The sequence below is a fragment of the Xyrauchen texanus genome, chromosome 43 (genome assembly GCF_025860055.1).
Source record: "Xyrauchen texanus isolate HMW12.3.18 chromosome 43, RBS_HiC_50CHRs, whole genome shotgun sequence".
Lineage (NCBI taxonomy): Eukaryota > Metazoa > Chordata > Actinopteri > Cypriniformes > Catostomidae > Xyrauchen > Xyrauchen texanus.
Window position 1 is genome coordinate 18,212,612 of NC_068318.1, and position 23,938 is coordinate 18,236,549.

The 23,938-nt window shown below is 41.1% G+C and overlaps 1 protein-coding gene across 2 annotated transcripts; it reads left to right on the forward strand.

Moving 5' to 3' along the window:
• Nucleotides 1–727: 727 nt before the first annotated feature.
• Nucleotides 728–23,473, forward strand: map3k7cl (map3k7 C-terminal like). 2 transcript variants are annotated; one of them, XM_052116168.1, is made up of 5 exons: nucleotides 728–998; nucleotides 1,416–1,497; nucleotides 3,523–3,581; nucleotides 18,064–18,179; nucleotides 22,871–23,473. In XM_052116168.1, exons 2-5 carry the CDS (start codon nucleotides 1,422–1,424, stop codon nucleotides 23,049–23,051), a joined length of 432 nt encoding a protein of 143 aa, XP_051972128.1. In that variant the 5' UTR covers nucleotides 728–998; nucleotides 1,416–1,421; the 3' UTR covers nucleotides 23,052–23,473. The 2 variants fall into 2 exon arrangements, with proteins under 2 accessions (XP_051972128.1, XP_051972127.1); XM_052116167.1 differs by lacking the exons at nucleotides 728–998; nucleotides 18,064–18,179; nucleotides 22,871–23,473 and adding an exon at nucleotides 8,033–13,403 and having other exon boundaries at nucleotides 1,420–1,497.
• Nucleotides 23,474–23,938: the final 465 nt, after the last annotated feature.

Below are 23,938 nucleotides of genomic sequence, written 5' to 3' on the forward strand. Positions count from 1 at the left end.
ATCATTTTTGCCTATATTGTTAATTGTATACGTTCAATGAAAAGTGAGATTTAACATATAAACAGACACTTCTTAAAAAATGTCTTGCTAGAAATGTATCATTTGATAAATGTACTTGAATAATAATCAAAGTAGACATTTTAAAGCTGTTACAAAGAGGTCTTGATCTATTCAATTGTTTTAGTATTTTTTATTATATATTTGCCTATGTAACATAAATTATTAATAATGAATATATAAAAATTCATTATTTTAATTTATGCTATCTCATATATTTTAATACAAATTATCATTTATATTTATTTTAAGTTATATTGGTTAATTATAATTAATATATTTATTGATATAATGTTATTATTTATCAATGAATAAAATGTTATGATGTACAATTAATACCATTTGCAATTTATTTTATTGCAATGTCTATGTCTCAGTTCTATGTCATGTGTTTTTGTATTCTTTTCTTTTTTTTTTCAAAGAAACTGTGCCATTTTTGTTATAGGTTTTAAACTATAATTGTAGGTTTTCGATATCTGAAAACAATACTTATAATAAAAACGTTTCTATCAAAGATATAAAACAAAAAGGGGGGGAAAATACTATCAAAAATGTAACTGGCATCGTTTAAATTATAATGCCTGAGTCACTCAAAGCTGATTGGAGAGATGGACATTGTTCTCGTGTAAAGTCATGCCATCTGAGCCATTTAATTGGCGTCCGGCTGGCACAGAGTGGCACTCCGAAGACTCGTGAAAAGCTGTGATTACTTTGGCTGTGTTTTGTGAACGTACTTTTGGTTTCTTTGTGTACATTTCGCGGATTGATGCGGCTTAAATGCGATACTTAATCAATTCGAGACGTTTTACAGTATAAACGCGGTGTAGAGGATCTACAAGTCTCAATGGAGTGACTTTAGCTCCGCGTCTTTTTGAGCGACGCTTGAAGCTCTTTTAAGCGCGTGATTTGAGAGATTTCTTTATTTACGTTTCTGTTGGCAGGTAATGTTTTTATTCTATTATATAAACATAATATGCAACGTATTCTAATATAATGCTGTAGTTACAATATTGTACACGCGTGTAGCCTTGTTCCACATAAATGTGACACAAAGACATGTAGCCTACCCTAACATTGGACCTTGTCATGTATAATGTGCAGTTTACGTTCATCAAGCTGTCACAAGTAAATCTGAAACGATTAATGAAACATGTTACAACTAATTGCTTATAAAAGACCTGATTGCTTGTATAATGTATTTCCATCTACACGTTAATAGGACCTTGTATTTTAAGTAGCCTAACACTGATTATTCCAGAGGCATTATGCGGCCCTTAGCCTATAGAAGTTTGGTGTCAGTCTCTGGCTGGGAGAGGTTTTATCTCCAATTGTTTAATCCGTGTCTGCTCCTCTTCCAGTAATAAATGATCACCTCAACTAGACGAGTCTCTGCAGAAAAACCTGAAGTACAAATCGCATTCAGCCTCGACGAATCATCAGGTAACTTATCTACAAAGATAGATATTAGTATTGTAGATGTTTACATGGTTGTGACAAAAAGACTGATTGAGGGACAAAAATAGAGTTGCCCCTAAACCCCCACCCCACACTCAATGTGCACGGTCCATGCATGGCTTCTACTAAAATGGCAACAAGTAAAACCCACCCAAAGCCTGTCAAGTGGGATTAATTCAACTTTTGCCATACTTTTCAGAGAAACAGGTGCCCCCTCTATTTTAGGTGATCTCTGGCATCTTAAAAACAAAATGTCTACCTAACCACAAAGTCAACAGTGCTGTCAAAGTGTTTTACAGCTATTCAGGCAAATGCTTTGATGGCAGCTGCTGCCTGGACATTGCAGCATCAGGTTTCCTTTTTAATACCTTGCTGCTGCATGATTCACTCATTTGCTTTTAGAACACAGGCCTAAATTTAAAAGCATTTAATAACTTCACGCTTCGTGGCTGCTTTGACCTACCTTTTTTCTATCTCACCCAAAAGTACAATGCAGACCCTGCTGGGGGGAAAACGTCTTGGTTTGCAGGTCTTAGCTGGTTTTAGCTTGTCTCCCAGAAAGTCCAGTTGTAAAAAGAGCCAAAAACCCTCAGCTGAGACCAGCTAACCATACTCTTAAAAATAAAGATCCTTATTCAGCATTTATGTTCATAATGGGAGTAAAGTTGGAAAATTGGATGTAACTTTACACAGAAAAGGCTAGTAAGCAATTTTATCACCCTAAAATCATGTATGTTAACACGCATATTGTTTACGTCTTGTGGCTATACTTTTGAAACTGGTTGTTTTACTGTTCTCTGATTGGTCACATTCACTTTCATTGTAAGTGCCTCACTGTAACCCACAATTTTCTTTTGTCGTAATCAACATTACTGTATGCCACAAATGCTGCTGATTAAGCTTATCTTGTATTTATCCCAGAATATTCCTTTAACATCCACGAAACCTTCTCATTGCACAAAAGTTTTTTTCCCCCGATTAACACTTTTTATTGATTCAGACAAATGAAACAGAAAAGAAAACATATTTTTTTTAATTGTTGATAAAGGTTCTTCAGACTATAAAACGGTTCTTCATAAATGGTTCTTTTAAGAGCCTTTCAAAAGGGTCTTTGGGGACTAAAAAATGGTCCTTCTGTGACATCGCTGCAAAATCCCCTTTTTGGAACCTTTGGGCTGGTTTTAGTTTTTTGTTTCAGCAGAGAAAGAAACACAAAAATGTAGACCATAACACAAAAATGCTAATTTTCGTTATTTTAGGTAGGCTATGCCCTCTTTCTCAGAATATACTTGTTGATTTTGTGTAACACACACCAGTCTTGTGTAATGAACAGTCATTGGTGTGCGATCAATCAGCCACAATGACACAAAACTGTCATGTTCACCTCCATCCGTCCACATTCTGCCGGAATAAAGCTAGATTCTTAATTTGAGTAATGGGCATATCAGGTTTTCAATAAGACCCATGTGCAAATTTCATGTATATATAACTTTTAATTGGCCTCCTGGCTGATGCTGGACTGTAAACAGCCCTGTTTTTAGCTGGTTGCATTGGAGGATTCTCAGCATAAGTGAATAAGCCCCACTTGGACACAGTTGACATGGCGGGAATCAACGCAGACAAGTTGTCTGTCAGAGTGCTCGCTAAAGACAAGTCATTGTGAAGAATCTGAGAGATAGTTACTCACAATCTGTCTATTTAGGATTAAACGTCCATGGTCAAACAGGTGCTGTATAAATTTGGCTATTTGCACTGAACTGGGACTAGTTTTTTGGTCTCCATTGCGTGATGTTTACCATGGAGAAGTTGGACCTGGATCAGCAAACTCCTAACATAACAGACTGCAGATTCAGTGAAGTCATTGTGGTGCCATGTGAGCTGTGGTATGTTTTAGCTGATTAGTTGAATGTGGATGTCACCACTGAGGCCTTGCAGTGAGGATCTCAAACATTAGTTGCATCTCATCATGCTCATACCAGACATGCTGATCTGGATTTCTTTTCCTCTCAGAGTTGAAAGATGCAGAGGATCCCTTTCCAGCTTTCCCTGACCTTGAGCAACGCCTGCAGGTAAAGTTTATTAATAATCTCAGAATAGCCTCTTATACACATGTATGGAGACCCTTAGAGGACAGGGAGGGACTTTATTTTCTGAAATAGTTTTGCGTTCTCTCGCAAACAGTTTTGCGTTTCTTTGCAACCATAGCTGAAATGTGGTATTTGTTGTAAAACTATAGTAACCAGCAATTTTCCCATGGTTTTACTATAGTAAATGTAAAAGTAAGCGTAGTTCTAGCAGGAAGATCTCAGGATTCATTCTAGCAGGCATCTCATCCAATCACAATACAGCCTCCGCTTCGTAAGCCTGCCAGCTACCTCTTATTGTTCGCATACTTCCATGTTTTCACCCCCCATCCCACCCCATCTCCACCAGTTTAGATCCCATCCTGGGTGGGGGTAAGCTCAGCTCACCTGCCGTCATTGCCTCCAGCAGGATCTGACGGTTCAATCAGCATTGGAGTGCTGAACCGTAGGACGGGTCTTACGCCAAATGACATAAGTATCTTTCCTTCGTGTTAATTCCAATAATCTTGAGTCTTTCTTATAGAACTATAGTTCAACTATGGTATTTGTAGTAAAACCATAACCACAACATTACAATGGTTTTAAAAGAGAAACCATATTTTAACCACGCTACTTGAAGTAGCCATAGTTATAATACTGGAAAATAATGGTAATAAAAATCATAATTGTGTTGTTACTATGGTTTTACTTTCCACCCATTTCCCTCGTTTCTTTTCTTTTTCATTTTTTTTGCTTGTCTACATCTTGCGTCTTGACTGTGTGCATTCGCTTTCTCCACTGTGTTTTACACGGATTATTGCATCAATCACAAACATCTTCTGATTAGGAACCACATTTATCTCAAATCCTTGCCACTCAAGAATATCCATAACAACAAAAACAACAAACAATTGTGGTAAGTCATGGCATCCGCTCATGTTATTTCTTCCTGCATTACATGCCAAATGTTTACTATAGCTTCTTCCATCAGCAGTAAGGGTTTATTCAGGAATATGGGGAAGGTTAATGAGCTAGAGACACACATCTGAACGCTAGTGGAGGTCAGTGAGAACGAGAAGTTGGTAGATACTGCTTCTGATGCAGGTAGTACAGTGAGCAACACACACACTTTGGTTCTGGCACTAGCAGGGTGATTGGGTGACGTCTCAGCAGCATACATGCTCAGCAAAGCAACACCACTCTCCCGTTCCTGTTGGGATTTCCAATCGATTCTCCCCATTCAGTGATGCACTCGCTGAGAATCATGTTGAAAGAGCTATTGGTAATTCTATTGTAAGGACTGTGGAAATAGAGACTCCAGCCACTATTGTTAAATGCATTTTGGGTGCCAGAGAGTCTAAATTCAGATCAAATTTACAAGTGCTGGCTAATGCTAAACGTAGATTTTCAAAAATTGTTATTCATTTCAGCACTATGATGTCCGGCTTCGCCAGTCGGAGATCACTAAAGATGTTAAAGAGGTGTGTGAACTTGCAGAAATTATGTCAGACTCTGTAATATGCTCTGGCCCCCTCCCTGCTCATCGTGGTGACGAGGTTTATAGTAGATTAGTGTCACTGAATGGCTGGATGTCTGAGTGGTGTCTGGAGAATAGCATAGGATTTATAGACAATTGGAAGAGTTTTTGTGGTAGACCTGACCTGCTAAATAGAGTCGGACTCCATCCCTCCAAGGAACGTACCGCTCTCCTCTCTAGTAATTTGGCTCTTAGTCTTAATCATATTATTTGACTAGCTGGGGCCCAGGTCAGGAAGCAGACAAACTGGTTAATCCGAATGTCTGTGAGCTGTTTTGAGATGTCACATAGGTCACATAAACTACAACACATAGAGACTGTATCACCTAGATATCATATAGAGATTGTGTATGTTCCCTGAACAACCAAACACAAAACTCTCACTAAATAATTTAGAAACATTTTTATTAAGGTCAAACTTGAAAAACAAAATAATAATTTAAGATAATCATCATATAAAGGTAGGGCTACAAAACATTAGATCTCTTTCTACCAAAGCACAAATTGTAAATAAATTATTACAGATCATAGTTTAGATGCTCTCTGTTTGACTGAAACCTGGTTGAAACTGGATGAATATATTAGTTTAAATGAATCTACTCCCCCAGATAATTGTTATAAACATGAGCCTTGTCTGAAGGGTTGAGGAGGAGGTGTTGCTACAATTTATAGTGAGGAATTTGGTGTTACTCAGAGGACAATATATAAGTTTAAGTCTTTTGAACTAATAATGCTTTGTATGACACAGTCAGATATAAATAAAAAATATCTGTCATCTTTTGCCCTCGCTACATTATATACATCACCCGGGCCTTACTCTGGTTTCCTTGATGAATTTGCTAATTTTCTATCTGATCTAGTAGTTATTGTAGATAGAGCTTTCATTTTTGGTGACTTCAACATTCACAAAGATGATGAAAATCTCACACTGAGATTAGCATTTATTGATATTCTTGGTGTCAGACTAAATGTAACAGGACCAACTCATCACCATAATCATACGCTAGATTTAATTCTGTCTTATGGAGTTGAAGCTGATACTGTAGAAATTCTACCGCAGAGCGATGACATCTCAGATCATTACCTCATCTCTTGAATGCTGTGATCAGCTAATGTCACTCAATCTACACCACGTTATCGTTCAGGTAGAACTATTCATTCAACCACTAAAGACAGCATCACTAAAAATCTTCCAGAATTCGCTCACATACTCAGTAAGCCAAAAAGCCTAGAAGAACTTGAAGAAATAACAGAAAATATAAATACAGTCTTCTCTAGCACTCTTGATAGTGTCGCCCCCCCCTTCGAATAAAGAATTAAAGAAAAAAGCCTTACTCCGTTGGTACAATGATATCACTCGGAAAATGGAGTGCAAGTGGAAGAAAACAAAATTAGAGGTTTTTCCCCATGCATGAAAGGATAGTGTCGGTTAGTAGTGTCGGATAGTGTAGATACAGACAGGGACTAAAAGCTGCCAAGTCAGCATATTTGGGCAAACTCATAGAAAATAACCATAACTTTACTCTTTATTGTAGTTTATTCAGTACTGTGGCTAAATTGGTTAGGAATAAAGCATCAACTGAGCCAGATATTCTGTCGCAGCACAATAATAATGACTTCATGAATTTCTTTACTGATGAAATTTAAATAATCAGAAATAAAATTGGAACTATGCAATCAACTGTCACAGCACCTTAGAAATCTGTGTCTCATAATTTTGCTCATGAGCAACTTCAATCCTTTGCTGTCATAGGTCATGTAGAGCTAATAAAGCTTATAAAAAAAATCAAAAGCCACAACATGAATGTTAGATCCAATACCAACTAAGGTCATAAAAGAGGTATTCCCGACATCGCAGTACCTCTTCTTAATATCATTAACTCCTCGCTATCCTTAGGACATGTCCCAAGAAACTTTAAAATTGCAGTTATCAAACCGCTTAAGAAGCCACAGCTTGATCCTAGAGAATTGGCTAATTACAGACCGATTTCACTGCACTGCACACAGCACTAAGATCTGTCCTTTGAAAATCTAATTCACAATGTTTGTAGAATAGAATTCTTCCACCTGAGAAATATTGCTAAATTACAACATATGCTCTATGTTGCTGATGCCGGAAAATTAATTCATGTGTTCATGACCTCAAGACTAGATTATTGTAGTGCATTACTGGGAGGATGTCCAGCAAGTTCAATAAATAAACTTCAATTGGTTCAAAATGCAGCTGCCAGAGTGCTGACTTGAACCAAGGAACATGAACATATTAGCCCAATTTTATCATCATTAAATTGGCTACCTATTTACATTTTGTATTTATCTTCAAATTCTGTTAACTACGTACAAAGCTTTGAGTGATCTAGCTCCACAATACTTAATTTATCTTCTGACACACTATTTTCCATCATGTTCATTACGTTCTGTACAATAGTTAAAGGATGGGCAAGGAGGAGGCGAGAACCGGCTTGTCAATATAAATAATAATTTAATGAAAACTCAAAAACACATAAACAAACACACATGACGGACATGCCCGTAATTCTCTCTCTCTCGAACAATCGTCTCCGGCCGCCTTTATCCCTCGCATGCCTCATCAGACCGATTGGGGACCAGGCACGCGATATTCCGACCCGGCCCCGCCCCCCTTCGCTCCACAGGTTCATATTTGGCTCCTGAACTATGGAATAGTCTCCCTAACAGAGTTTGGGATGCAGACACACTCACTCAGTTTAAGTCTAGACTACAGACTCTTCTATTTAGCCAGGCATACACATAATTTATCCATAAACTCACAATTAGGCTGCTTTAGTTAGGTCTGCCGGAACCAGAAACATCCATCATGATCTATAACTCTGCATAAAATTGAATGGCATCTATGCTAAAATTATTCTATTTGTTTCCATGTCTCAACCTTGGCCTCAAGCCTGCCAGATCCAGCTCTGTTCCTATTGGTGTCTGACTCCACTGCTACATGTCGATGAGAGATGATGACAAACTACAGCTGTTGCTAGCCAGACATCACTTTATTTATGTTTTTACTTCAGAAGATGAACTGATGCCAACTCCAACTGTAAGACATCGGATACTTCATATGCCACTGCCTGAACCTTGGACTTAGGATAGACCACACCGAACCTCACCGAAATGCCCTGCAAGTTGAACTGCGATGCACCTCATCATTAATCTCTGCCTGCATCATCTTTGTCAATTGATGGACTACACCCTTGAAATGGAATACATAGACTATCATTTAATTGCCAATAAAGCCTTCATCAGCCAACTATTAAAGGACAATGCATCTATGTGAACATCTGCAATTAATCCAGGATGAACTTCAAAGACATTAGTCATTAATCTTACAGTTCATAAATAAAATATTTTTATTTTTAAAACACTGAACCTTAACTTTTACTTAATTTACAACTTTAAAACCATGACTTTCACTGCACACACATAACTGATATTAGCATATGTGTGTTGTTTAGCCAGAGGGGAACTAGCCCCCACTGTGAGCCTGACTTCTCCTAAGGTTAATTCCTGTAAAGCTGCTTTTAAAGGATTTATGTTGTGACAAGCGCTATACAAATAAAATTACTTGACTTACTTCAAATACCATAGTTCAACAATTGTTACTGTTGTAGAATCATGGTAGGTTAACCCTTATGAAAATTAACCACAATTAATTGTATCCAGACCATGATGTCTGCCAAAAAAAACAAAAAACAAAACATGGTTACAGTCATTGTAATGTCTCCATTGCTCTCATAACCTTGGTTCCCTAAAAGGAAGGACAGAGACACTGCATCAGAAACTAACTCTATGGGAGCACTCCTCAGGAGACGGTGACCTTAAAACCCTTAACTGCTTGGCACTCCACCTCTGCTGACACCCTTTTGGGCATATAAGCAAGAGCCCAGCGTCACATGATCCAGATTTTCTTACTGTTGGAAGAAGAGTGTATCTCGCAGTCCCTTAACAGCAAAAAATCAGTAGCTGCAGCACAGCTATGCAACATCATGTTTCCTCCTTTCATGGAACCAAGGTAACAAGAGTAACCGAGATGTTCCCTTTTCAGATGGTAAATTTGATACTGCATCAGAAGCTGACACTATGTGAGCCGTAAACCATAACGCTGTAGCACTTTTGAGTAGTAGTGACAGGCAGTTATCGTTGAGTACCGGCTGGCAATAAATCAACAGAAGAAGAACAGCGTTTGGTCAACCAAACGTCAAGAAGTCTCCAGGATTCCGGGCTACATTTGTTACGCTTGGTCTTACCTCGCTAGTCGCTACTTACCTGTCGCTCCTGAAAGATGTAAGTAGACTTTATAATCATACTGTGCCAGCGGTTAAATTTATTTTAGCTGTAGTTTGCTAAAAAGTTCCCCCCCTCTTTTTTTGATTTCCACGATGCTTGCTAGCATACCTGTTGTCATTGTTTAGTTATTGTCAATGATGCTAACACTTGCTATGTAATTTGACACAATGAATAACTGCTATGAATGCTTACACACCCACCCAGTTTGACCCACATATGGAAAAAAACGCAATAGTGTATATCAGACATTAGTTTTGCAATGATTAGGAATTTTTTTTCCATTAACTATACACAATATTGTGTTTATAAGCTGGTGAAATAGTTTTTTCCTCATAAATGTAGTTGTTTACATCACTGGTCTCAAACCTGAATGTTAAGTTAAAGAATGTTAACTTTAACAACTAAAGTGCCTGTAGTGTTATTCTTATTTCTTAGCAGATTAGTTATTTAACAAGTCATGTTTGTGTTGAAACAAGATTTGCTGGTTTGTTAGGAGAGTCTTTTTTTGTTGTTGTAAAGTAAGCTAGTGTGAGTTCCGTTCTCTCTGCTGGTAAGATTAATACAGTGTCTGTTCTTCTAAACAGCTATACTGTAGCACATTTTAAGTTTTGCACAAATTTGTCAAGAAAATATGTTGTCCACACAGGCTCATTTAAATTTTTTTGTTGGAACTTTTATACTGTTACTGTAATGATTACCGTGTCTTGTCTCACCGTTGCCCTTTGTTTGTCATTTTTGTCACTTTTCTAACTCCTTAGTTTTTCACTTTTGTCACCCTTGTACTTCCATAGTTTTCTTGTCAGCCTTCGTGTGCTCTGTTCATTGTTTTCACCTGCCCTCGTTAGTTGTCTTTGGTTTTAGTTTATCACCCTGTTATCTTGTTTGAGTTCTGTTTGTTCATTGGTTCCCGTCTTCCTATGTCCATGTATTTAAACCCTGTCTGTTTGTTCAGTCTCTGTCGGTCGTTGTTTGTTAATGGATGTATTTGTTAGCTCCCGAGTTCCCTGTGACTACTCTCTCGTTCGTGGTTCCTGTTCCCCTTGTTGATGTCCCCGTGTCCTTCCAAGGTTCTGTCTCTGTTTTCCCATTGTGGACCTTTCTTTTGTTCCCGTGTTTTATTTATTTATTTTTTCAATAAAGCCGCGGTTGGATCCTACCTTCTGTCTGCCTTCTCCTGATTTCCCACATCGCGACAGAACGACCGACCGTTACAATAGATCCAGCGGTCCAGCAGGCCAACTACCAGCTGCTTTGCTTAAAACAAGGGGACCGACCGGCGTTGTTCCACATTGGCGACTTCCTCAAACTGGCTAGCGTCTCTGACTTCCCGGACTCTGCCCTGTTGATCTACTTCAGGGGCAACCTGAACGCCTCATTGAGGGAGCGGTTGCCGCCAGCAACGCACGAGTGGACTCTCTGCAGCTTCGTGGAGATGACTTTGCGGGTCTGCGGCTGGCCGGTAACCGTGGACGTCGCTGAGGAGGATCCTACCTCGCCTCCCTCAGTGGTGACTCTCCAGTCACCCATGGCGCTTCCTGTCACGCCAGTCCCACCTGTCAACGAGGTCACCCTCACGCCAGTCGCCTTCCATGAGCCAGCGCGGCCCACTTCGTCTGCCCGGAGGAGGGAGAGAAAACGGGCTTCCGCCTCCCGGTCCGCGCCTGCCCCGGTCTGCGAGCCAGAACCCACGCATGTCACTGTGAGTGAGCCAGAGCCCACGCATGTCACTGTGAGTGAGCCAGAGCCCACGCATGTCACTGTGAGCGAGCCTGAGTCCTCGTCAGCCACGGTGAGCGAGCCTGAGCCCTCGACCGTCCCTGAGCCAGCGCCTGTAGCCTCGACCGTCCCTGAGCCAGCGCCTGTAGCCTCGACCGTCCCTGAGCCAGCGTCTGTAGCCATGACCGTCCAAGCGCCAACGCCTCCCGAGCTTTCCAGAGCTCCGCCTCCCGAGCTTTCCAGAGCTCCGCCTTCCGAGCCTCCCGAGCTTTCCAGAGCTCCACCTCCCGAGCTTTCCAGAGCTCCGCCTTCCGAGCCTCCTAAGCTTTCCAGAGCTCCGCCTTCCGAGCTTTCCAGAGCTCTGCCTACCGAGTCTTCCAGGGCTCCTCTCGAGCTTCCCAGAGCTCCGCCTCCCGAGTCTCCCAGGGCTCCTCCTCTTGAGCCTCCCAGGGCTCCTCCTCCCGAGCCTCCCAGGGCTCCACCCCTCAAGTCTCTCGAGCCTCCCAGGGCTCCGCCCCCCAAGCCCCTCGAGCCTTCCAGGGCTCCGCCCCTCAAGCCTCTCAAGCCCTCTAGGGCTCCGCCCCTCAAGTCTCTCGAGCCTCCCAGGTCCCCACCCCTGAAGCCTCTCGAGTCTTCCAGGGCTCCGCCTCTCAAGCCTCTCGAGCCTCCCAGGGCTCCGCCTCTCAAGCCTCCCAGGGCTCCACCCCTCAAGCCTCTCGAGCCCTCTAGGGCTCCGCTCCTCAAGTCTCTCGAACCTCCCAGGGCTTCACCCCTCAAGTCTCTCGAGTCTTTCAGGGCTCCTCCTCTCGAGCCTCCTATGGCTCTGCCTCCCGAACCTCCTACGGCTCTGCTCCCAGAGACTCCAGAGCTTTCTAGGGCTCCGCCTCCCGAGCCCCCTACGGCTCCGCCTCCCGAGCCCCCTACGGCTCCGCCTTCAGAGCCTCCTACGGCTCTGCTCCCAGAGATTCCCGAGCCTTCTAGGGCTCCGCCTCTCGAGCATCCTATGGCTCCACCTCTCGAGCCTCCTTCAGCCCCGCCTCCCGAGCCTCCTTCGGCCCCGCCTCCCGAGCCTCCTTCGGCCCCGCCTCCCGAGCCTCCTATGGCTCTGCTCCCAGAGCCTCCCAAGCCTCCTACGGCTGAGCCTCCTACGGCTCCACCTCCCGAGCCTTCCAGGTCTCTGCCCCTAAAGCCTCCTACGGCTCTGCCTCCTGAGCCTTCCTCGGCTCCGCCTCCTGAGCCTTCCTCGGCTCCGCCTCCTGAGCCTTCCTCGGCCCCGTCCCCAGAGCCTTCCAGGCCTCCGCCTCTAGAGCTGCCTACGGCGCCACTGCCCTCGGCTCCACCCCCTGAACCGGTGCTTGCCCCATGGCCATCTCCTAGGCCACCAAAACCGGCCTCTGTCCTGTGGCCACCTCCCAGGTCCCCCAAGCCTACCCACATCCCGTGGTCAACTTCCGGGCCCCCAGGATCGGCCCCTGTCCTTCGACTGCCTCCCAGGTCCCCAAAACCAGTCTTCGCCCAGTGGCCTTCTCCGAGACCTCCTGAACCGGTCCCTTTTTCTTGTCTGCCCCTCGTTGCCCCCCGGACTGCCTGTCTGCCCCTCGTTGCCCCCTGGACTGCCTGTCTGCCCCTCATTGCCCCCTGGACTGCCTGTCTGCCCTTCGTTGCCCCCCTTGGTCTGTCTGCCCACCACAAGCTCCCCCCCCCAGTCAATGGACATTTGTTCTAGTTTTATGTGATGTTACTTTTGAGCGTCTGGAATCCGCTCCCTTAAGGGGGGACTCTGTAATGATTACCGTGTCTTGTCTCACCGTTGCCCTTTGTTTGTCATTTTTGTCACTTTTCTAACTCATTAGTTTTTCACTTTTGTCACCCTTGTACTTCCATAGTTTTCTTGTCAGCCTTCGTGTGCTCTGTTCATTGTTTTCACCTGCCCTCAAGTTGTCTTTGGTTTTAGTTTATCACCCTGTTATCTTGTTTGAGTTCTGTTTGTTCATTGGTTCCCGTCTTCCTATGTCCATGTATTTAAACCCTGTCTGTTTGTTCAGTCTCTGTCGGTCGTTGTTTGTTAATGGATGTATTTGTTAGCTCCCTGTTTCCAGCCCGAGTTCCCTGTGACTACTCTCTCGTTCGTGGTTCCTGTTCCCCTTGTTGATGTCCCCGTGTCCTTCCAAGGTTCTGTCTCTGTTTTCCCATTGTGGACCTTTCTTTTGTTCCCGTGTTTTGTTTATTTATTGTTTCAATAAAGCCGCGGTTGGATCCTACCTTCTGTCTGCCTTCTCCTGATTTCCCACATCGTGACAGTTACTGTATTTTTTTTTAATGTGCACCACCTGTACCACTGTACAAAGTAGATATGAGCAGTGGAGACAAATAGTAATGTTATTCAGAGTCAGAAGTGTGCATGCGTGCGCGCGTACTTCATGCCACCCCTGCATAAGTTTGTGCTCCACTTGGGCCACCCCAGTCAAAAAAATCTGGACACGCCACTGGTCATGAGTTGTATGAGTTCACATTGATCGCAATCAGTCTCAATGAAAACTGTTAGAAAACACAGGCTTAAATTTGGCCAATAGTTTCTGCAAGCTTCTTATAATTGACCAATTGTTGTGCGAGAAGGCGGGACTTACAAAGAGGGGCTAAAGCAATGCAAATATGCGCGCACACACAATGAAGTATTAGACCAGATGCACATCATAATGCAACTAAAGCCAAATCCCAGACATTTTCGCAAACTTAGAAATCCCGGCTGAATGCTTTTTTAAGGTCAGAAAGAGATGGATGTATGGTCACCCTATCTTAGTTTCTTCAATATACTCTTTTAGGATTGAAATGTAAACACACTACAAACCAGGAAGAGTTTTTATAGAGATGCTTTTTTTTTTTTTTTGTAAATCCATGGTTAATTGTCTAAAGCAATGGTTTACAAAAACAAGCAACAGCAACATGGTTACTACAATCATAGTTACTACAATATTACTACAGTAAAACCATGGTTAATTGTCTCCAAACCAAAAAACAAAACGGCAACATAGTTACTGCTGTAATGGCTACTATAATATTACATCAGTAAAACCATGGTTTATGGTTTCAAAACCATAGAATATACATTTTTGGCTGAACTATCCCATTAAGGGTTTGGTCAAAGTTAATAGTGTGAAAGGTGTGTGGAAAATATAGCAGAAAGGTTAAATCCTCAGCACTAATGTAAGAGTTGAACACCAGAAATAGCAAGTGTGAGTGGTTCGGCAACAGTGTGCAGTGATTGTTTCTGCATGTAAGATGAATGTGGAAAAGATAAATCTGAGAGGAACAGCCTCAGTGAGGACACCATAACAAGATAACGAACTACTATCATGTCGCAGAAATGGTACAAATTGCTTTAAAGGGTTTATTAACAGAGGACATTTGGCCCTCCATGGACAATTTATCACATAATGTTATAAAAGTTATAATTAAGTTTATTTAATAGGCCATCTCACCTTATCGAAGAGGGACTGTTTTAGTGTTACCGCAATAAGACCACAAGAGGGCAGTAACCACCTAGTGGTTCAATTGAAGTGAAAATTAAATCGAATCAGACTCTATTAACATTCTTTATGCATGTTCCTGGTTGATTTGTACATGTTGTACATACAGTGCAACTGGAAAGTATTCACAGCGCTTCATTTTTTCCACATTTTGTTGCAGCCTTATTCCAAAATTGATTAAATTCATAATTTTCCTCAAAATTCTACAAACAATACCCCATAATGACAACGTGAAAGAAGTTTGTTTGAAATCATTGCAAGTTTATAAAAAAATAAAAAACGAAAAAATCACTTGTACATAAGTATTCATAGCCTTTGCCATGACACTCAAAATTGAGCTCAGGTGCATCCTGTTTCCACTGATCATCCTTGAGATGTTTCTACAACTTGATTTGAGTCCACCTGTGGTAAATTCAGTTGATTGGACATGATTTGGAAAGGCCCACACCTGTCTAAAAGGTCCCACAGTTAACAGTGCATGTCAGAGCTCAAACCAAGCCATGAAGTCCAAGGAATTGTCTGTAGACCTCTTTGGCCTGAATGGCAAGCGTCATGTCTGGAGGAAACCAGGCACCGCTCATCACCTGGCCAATACCATCCCTACAGTGAATCATGGTGGTGGCAGCATCATGCTGTGGGGATGTTTTTCAGCGGCAGGAACTGGGAAACTAGTCAGGATCGAGGGAAAGATGAATGCAGCAATGTACAGAGACTTCCTTGATGAAAACCTGCTCCAGAGTGCTCTGGACCTCAGACTGGGGCAAGGGTTCATCTTCCAACAGGACAACGACCCTAAGCACACAGCCAAGATAACAAAGGAGTGAATGTCCTTGAGTGGCCCAGCCAGAGCCCAGACTTGAACCCGACTGAACATCTCTGGAAAGATCTGAAAATGGCTGTGCACAGACGCTCCCCATCCAACCTGATGGAGCTTGAGAGGTCCTGCAAAGAAGAATGGGAGAAACTGCCCAAAAATAGGTGTACCAAGCTTGTAGCATCATAAAAAATAGACTTGAGGCTGTAATTAGTCCCAAAGGTGCTTCAACAGAGTAAAGGCTGTGAATACTTATGTACATGTGTTTTTGTTTTATTTATTTTTGTTATAAATGTTCAAATATTTCAAACAAACTCCTTTCACATTGTCATTATGGGGTATTGTTTGTAGAATTTGAAGAAAACAATGAATTTAATCCATTTTGGAATAAGGCTGTAACATAACAATACGTGGAAAAAGTGAAGCGCTGTGAATACTTTTCAGATGCACTGTATGTTGTATTTGTAATCTTTCATCAAAATGTAAGATCTTGCTCTGCCTCTGAAACGCCTTTCCTTTTCAGCTAATATCACCAAGCCCATTTAATAGCCTGTTTCACTTGAAAAATTATATGTCATCATTTACTCATCCTTATGTGGTTCCAAACCAATGTGACTTTCAGTGTGAAAGACAAAGGGAGGTACAGTATTAGGCTCTTTTCACTTTCATGGCCTTGAAATGAAATTACTTTCATTTTATTTATTTTTTTACATGCAGGTGAGTGAGGGTTGTGTGGGGGGTGTTTGGGGAACACAAACAAAAGATTTTTAGAAGAATATTTCAGCTCTGTAGATCCATACAATTGAATGGGTGCCAAAAATGTGAAGCTCCAAAATCCACATAAGGGCAACATAAAAAAACACAAACACCTGTGATTATATCCATATCTTCAGACGTGATATGATAGGCACGTGTGAGAAACAGATCAATGTTTAAGCCCATTTTTATTATAAATTCTCCTCCCTGCCTAGTCAATCTCCACTTCACTTTCACATTCTCCTGCTTCTGTCTATGGTTTTAAACATCCTTTGTGCATATTACCCCCTACTGGGCAGGGAGGAAAATGTATGATAAAATAATGATCTGTTTCTCTCCCACAACTATCATTTCCTTTCTGAACGCTTGGATTTAACCACTGGAGTTGCATGAATTACTTTTATGCTGCCTTTGTACTTTTTTGAGCTTTAAAATTTTGGCACCCATTCACTTGCATTGTATGGACCTACAGAGCTGAAATATTCTTCTAAAAATCTTAATTTGTGTTCTGCAGAAAAAGAAAGTCATACACATCTGGTAAGCCAGGAGGGTGAGTAAATCATGTGAGAATTTTCATTTTTGGGTGAACTTTCCTTTTAATTAAGGGTAGGTATTGATTGTTGACAATAGATCCAAGATCAACATTGCATTTCGTCATTACTCGTTCATTAATAATCCTATAAAAAATAAATTAGATGGTTTCGATGGAAACCATCACCAATATCCGACACACTCACACAGGGAATTTGAAAGTAAAAGATTAAAGGAAGCATACTCTGAAATGCTTACATTGATTGTCATGTGATAGTCTTCACCATTTCCATAAAATGTGTCCATAATGTAATAAAAGCACAGGATATCTTAAAAAAAAAAAAAAAAAAAAAAACGTTATTATTTTATATTAAATTATGGTGCTTTTATTTATACTTTGGGTTGTATAGTAAGTCTATTATGCAGTAATAAAAGGATAGTTCACCTAAAAAGATAATTTTGTAATTTACTCACACTGATGTTGTTCTGAACCAATATGACTGTCTTTTTTTTCACTGCAACACAAAGGGAAATGTTCAGCAGAACGTTAGGAAATGACAGCATCAGTCACCATTCAGTTTCATTGTATGGAAAATGCATTAAAGAAAGAAAGTCATACATATTTGGAACAACATGACGGTGAGTAAATTACAAAATATAAATTTTTGGGTGAAATATCCCTTTAAGCCTATTATAATGCAATAGTGTTTACAGTATTGATTACATATGCATTCAATAATAGAAAGCTTCAGATATGTACTGCTTTTTAATATATGACCAAAAGGACTGGCATTTAATAGAACAATCCCCCCAAAAGTGTCCCTTTCGGCATTGTCCTGTCTGAAAGAACATTGTGTAGACACACATTATGGGTTATGAGGTGAGGGGAAAAACTTGGAGAAGTGGAAGCGGTTTGTTTTGGTGATGATATTTTAAAGGATGGCGCATGAGTCATCGCGAAAGCAGAAGTTAATGACACAAAAAGAATTTAAAAAGTCAGGCGTCACCAACTGTTTCCACATATTGCGTTTCTTCTGTTTATTAATAACCCTCTTGTCTGTCTGAACAATGATTTTTGTGTATATTCCAGAATGTATCATGCAATCCATATATAACATCACAGAGAATAATTCCTTCATTCCTTTTCATTACTCTTTTAGCCTTTTACGCTGAATATTGAAGTTTGTGTCACAATTATTAGGTATAAAGTTTGATAAAATATTGATAGTTTAATTGATATAGCATTATAATGTTATCCAATCATGTTATCTTCTGTTTCCCTCGCTCTAACAGCCAGTGCTCCCATGCCAGTCTCTAAAGGAGTCTGTGGAAGTGTACAAAGACCACTGCAAGATGGTCAATGAGTTCAACCAAGTTAAACATGAAATCGCCAGGCTTCAAGACCGAAAGTAAGCCTTAGAAATAAACACCACTCCAAACAATCTCAGTCCATACATTTTAATGAATAAGATCATTGCTTTCTAATTCAAAAACTTGAATTCCCTTATTTTGTTGTTACGATAAGCATATGCTGATATGCGCTGTACAAACACACATCTTTGGAGTGAGTGAGTGAGAATGAATAGACTGATCAAAGCTCTCTTTGTCTTTTAAATGACTGGGTTTTTCTTAAAGTCATGCTGCTCTACTGGTTAAATAGGCCTGTGTAATCATGTCAAGACCTTAGAAACTGTACTGTGGTATGCAAGGCTTTCTGTTTAAAAAAAAACACACAAAAAAACATTCACATTGCAAAACCACACTTTAAAAAATGAAAGTGCTTGTATTTGTTCAGATATCTTTGGAATATTTATTGTTTGTGTTATTTATGCTTTTCAATTAGCCACTAAAATAAGATTTGAGCTTTAGATATGACAAAAAGGCTTGTGTTGTATGTTTTAGATGGTTTGAGGTTGATGTTTAAGACCAAATATGAAATGATGAGAGTTACAAAGAGAGACGTTAAAGGAATGTTCCAGGTTCAAAACAAGTTAAGCACAACCAACATCATTTGTGGCATAATGTTGATTACCACAAAAATTTATTTTGATTCGTTCTTCCGTTTCTTTAAAAAAAGCCAAAATCAATGTTACAGTGAGACAGTGGCAGTTCTAGAGGGGCCCCCCAGTTCGAACAGTGGGTAGTAGGGCCGTTCATTACATAGGATACCTTGTAAAAAGCTTGATACATGTGTCTTTATGGAGGGAAACACAAGGACTTTCTTGGCATCTAAATGTCACTGTAAATTTCCAGTGCTTGTTCTCTTTTTCTTTGTCTTTTTTTCCTAGAGAGGAAAACACATAACATTTCTCAGTTATACTGAGAAGTGATGAGCTCAACTGTTTAGAGTAGGAATATACTGTAAATCAAATGTCCATTTTCTTTGACCCAGTACCAGCCTGCACATTTACTAAACATGCTGGAGTTGATGCAAAAATGTCTGATGTGAGATGCCGCTTGTCAGCGAGTCGGCATAATGTAACTGATCCTAGTGTAACGGAACACTCGGAAAGAGCATGCAGATTTTCTGTGTGATAATGTTGGTGATACAGAGGTCAAGTATAAACGAGTGGCATGTTACACTGATTTTATCCTTGTTCAGTTATAGATATTTTTAGATATTGGAATTTGCTTTGATTAAACGGTTAACTTGAACTAACGGCCATGCGTAGAGCAGTTCACTCACTGGTCCAGTCCCAATGTAGGTCACAGCACATACAGTTGAAGTCAGAAGTTGACATACACCTTAGCCAAATACATTTAAACTCAGTTTTTCACAATTCCTGACATTTAATCATAGAAAACTTTCCATGTCTTAGGTCAGTTAGGATCGCTACTTTATTTTAAGAATGTGAAATGTCATAATAATTGTGGAGAGAATTATTTATTTCAGCTTTTATTACTTTCAACACATGCCCAGTGGGTCAGAAGTTTACATACACTTTGTTACTATTTGGTAGCATTGCCTTCAAATTGTTTAACTTGAGTCAAAAATGTTGGGTAGCCTTCCACAAGCTTCTCACAAAAAGTTGCTGGAATTTGGGCCCATTCCTCCAGACAGAACTGGTGTAACTGAGACAGGTTTGTAGGTCTCCTTGCTCGCACATGCTATTTTCAGTGAATCATGGTGGTGGCAGCATCATGCTGTGGGGATGCCCACAAATTTCCTATCAGATTGATGTCAGGGCTTTGTGATGGCCACTCCAATACCCTGACATTGTTGTCCTTAAGCCATTTTGCCATAACTTTGGAGGTATGCTTGGGGTCATTGTCCATTTGGAAGACCCATTTGCGACCAAGCTATAACTTCATGGCTGATGTCTTGAGATGTTGCTTCAATACTGTAACATTTGGTGTCCTAGGAGTCAAGAGGAGAAGGAGCAGGAGTAGGAACTTTAAATTCTTTAATTACAATCACTGGAGTGGAACAAACACTGGAGTAACATCAAACATAACAATACAATTCAAGGACTGACAACTACTGACAAAACTAGAGGGTATATATACACTTGGAACTTGATAAGGGAATTGACATACAGGTGGGGATAACGAGGGAGTGATCAGGGCAGTGACTTCTGTGAAACGTAGTGCAGGAGAGAACTTCAAAATAAGAGTCCTTGAATGTGGTGAAGACAGACTGTGACATTAACCCCCCCCCCCTTTTAATGGGCGACTCCTGGCGCCCCAAGACAGATGACAGTAGGGAAACACAGAAGAAAGATCCCAGGAGGATGATCGGGGCCTGGGGGGGGCGGCTTCCGGGCTGGGACTGGATCAGGAGGCCTGGGAGGCGGCCGCAGGATAGGGACTGGTTCAGGAGGCCGCACTGGCAGAAACAGAAGAGAAGGTGCCCTCTTCCTCCTCTTTCTCCTTCGGCCAGCAGGGACTGTGGTTACTTGGACAGTCGAGGCTACAGGCGCTGGCTCTGGCTCGGGCTCGCTGACCGTGGCAGGCACGGGCTCTGGCTTGCTGACCGTGGCCACTACTGCTGACTTGAAGACAGGGGCCGTGGAAGGCCTGGAGACAGGGGGCCGTGGAAGGCCTGGAGACAGGGGGCCGTGGAAGGCCTGGAGACAGGGGGCCGTGGAAGGCTTGGGGATGTCCACTGTGGGAGGAGGTTCAAAGTCCTCATCCTCCACACCCACAGTAAAAGGGGAGCCGCTAAGTTTCAGTGCCACCTCCACAAAGTTGCACAGCGTCCAGTGAGGAGCCGCTGGAGGCATCTGCTTCTTCAGCGCACTATTCATACCAGCTCTGAAGACCAGCTCCAGAGAGTGGTCCTCATAGTGCACCAAATTAGCAAGATGGAGAAACTCACGCACGTGGTCCTCGACTGGATGATCTCCTTGTTCGAGGAGGAGGATTCACACAGCTGGTATATCCATAGTATGGGTCAGTACTTCTGTAACAGTTGATGTCCTTGGAGTCAAGAGGAGATGCAGGAGTAGGAACTTTAAATCCTTTAATTACAATCACTGGAGTGGAACAAACACTGGAGTAACATCAAACATAACAATACAATTCAAGAACTGACAACTACTGACAAAACAAGAGGGTATATATACACTTGGAACTTAATAAGGGAATGACATACAGGTGGGGATAACGAGGGAGTGATCAGGGCAGTGACTTCTGGGAAACGTAGTGCAGGAGAGAACTTCAAAATAAGAGTCCTTGAATGTGGTGAAGACAGACTGTGACAAATACATCCACATAATTTTCCTTCCTCATGATGCCATCTATTTTGTAAAGTGCACCAGTCCCTCCTGCAGCAAAGCAACCTGACAACATGATGATACCATCCCCATGCTTCGTGGTTGGGATGGTGTTCTTTGGCTTGCAAGCCTCACCCTTTTTCCTCCAAACATAACGATGGTCATTATGGCCAAAAAGTTCCATTTTTGTTTTATTAAACCAGAAGAAATCTCTCCAAAAATTAAGATCTTTGTCCCCATGTGCACTTGCAAACTGTAGTCTGGCTTTTTTATGGTGGATTTGGAGCATCGGCTTATTCCTTGCTGAGCAGCCTTTCAGGTTATGTCGATATAGGACTCGTTTTACTGTGGATATAGATACTTGTCTACCTGTTTCCTCCTTGGTCTTTTGCTGTTGTTCTGGGATTGATTTGCACTTTTCGCACCAAAATATGTTCATCACTAGGAGAAAGAATGCGTCTCCTTCCTGAGTGGTATGATGGCTGCGTGGTCCCATGGTGTTTATATTTGCGTACTATTGTTTGTACAGATGAACATGGTACCTTCGGGCATTTGGAAATTGCTCCCAAGAATGAACCAGACTTGTGGAGGTCCAAAAATAAATTCTGAGGACTTGGCTGATTTCTTTTGATTTTCTCATGATGTCAAGCAAAGAGGCACTGAGTTTGAAAGTAGGCCTTAAAATACATCCAGGTTTACACCTCCAATTCAGTACACCTCCTACCAGAAGCTAATTGTCTAAAGGCACAGTTAAAGGCACATCATTGTCTGGAATTTTCAAAGCTGCTTAAAGGCACAGTTAACTTAGTATATGTAAACTTCTGACCCACTGGAATTGTGATATAGTGAATTAAATGTTAAACAATATGTCTGTAAACAATTGTTGGACAAATTACTTGTGTCATGCACAAATAAAATGTCCTTAACAACTTGCCAAAACTAGAGTTTAAATCTATTTATCTATCTATCTAATATTAAATCATGGAGTGGTTAAAAAAACGTTTTAACCTAAGTGTATGTAATCTTCTGACTTCAATGTTATAAAGTAGCTAGATTTGATCACAAACTAGTGGAACAGCAGTTTTACCTTCAATAAAATTATCTCTCCAGAGTTTTTTGTATTATCTCCAGGTACTAGACTAAATCGTGTTGACAGTTTTACTTCCTTTAATATAGTTTCAAGCATGGAAAAGCAGCCTATAGTCACTTGAGTGACACCCAAGCCACATGTCATGTGTTATTTTGGTACGCTTCCTTTCTAGCATAATTAGGCATTCAGTCTAATCATGTGGCAATACACATTTGACGTAATGACAGATTGTGAGGTGACGTAAAAATGTATTGCTCTATTATCTTTTTACCCTGTTTGCATGTGTTGTACACAGGAAAGAGCTAATTGCAGAGCTATTAGAAGATGAAAAGGCATCGATGGAGGTCGAACGACTGGAGGAGGAATACAGCATACTCACGGAGGAAAACCGGAATCTGCTCACGGTACACATTGAACGTGCCCAGCAGCTTGAAAATCTCCGGGTGATCAGTCAAAAGAGGCAGGGCTCCTCATGATCTTTGACCCCAATAGTCTGGCTCACTACTTTCCTACTTATAAACATCTCAGTGATCTTTCAGTAGTTATGTAATGATGTACTGAAGTGTAACGCAGATCTTGAATCAGCATTCTTAGAATGAGCACTTAAATCAATGTATACAGATATGTAAATTATGTTAAGCTATGGGTCCTTGATGGCCTTTTTTTTAGAGCTCAACATGTTATTTTCATTTGTTGACCTGAAAGGTCACCCATATTTGTCTGACACAGTGTTCTGAATAGGGTACAGTACAGAATACATGACGATCTTATGTGTTTTGGAAGGGTGTATTTGTTGACAAATGCGTTTCACTGCCTATTGTTGAAATTATGTCAGTGTTATAACATTCAAATTGCTCTGCTTACTATGAGTAAATTTTACTCTCATTAAAAGATTTTACTGATGTCTCTCTGTTGCATAAATAAGGAATTAAGGAATTACATTTCTGTACAACCATTCAAGTTCAAACAAGGTGACGATATGCGTATGACTACACACCATTGTTTAGTTACTCAGTAATAGGGAACTTGGTTTTGGAAATGTGATCTGCTCATTTTAGAAGTTGTGAAACCCTTCAAAAATATCAATGGCTTACATCCCCCACCACACACAGCTTAAATACCAGCAAATATGCAGTTCCTAATGTATGTCCTCAAACCAGTTTAACAGCAAAAAAAATGTGCTTGCTTCAGAATGAAGGTTTCGGTTTGCCGTTAGTTAGTTTAGGTTTATTTTCCCTTTTCATTTACATTTAGTAATTTGGAATACCTTTTTATACAAAGTGATATTAACCAGCATTTGTGTATTTGTGTAGCCTATATTTTATCAGTCCATGTATCATTATTAGGAATCGAACCCATTATA

Coding starts and splice junctions, on each gene's coding strand:
- map3k7cl (XM_052116167.1), top strand. CDS start 10,859: ATGACTTTGCGGGTCTGCGGCTGGCCGGTAACCGTGGACGTCGCTGAG.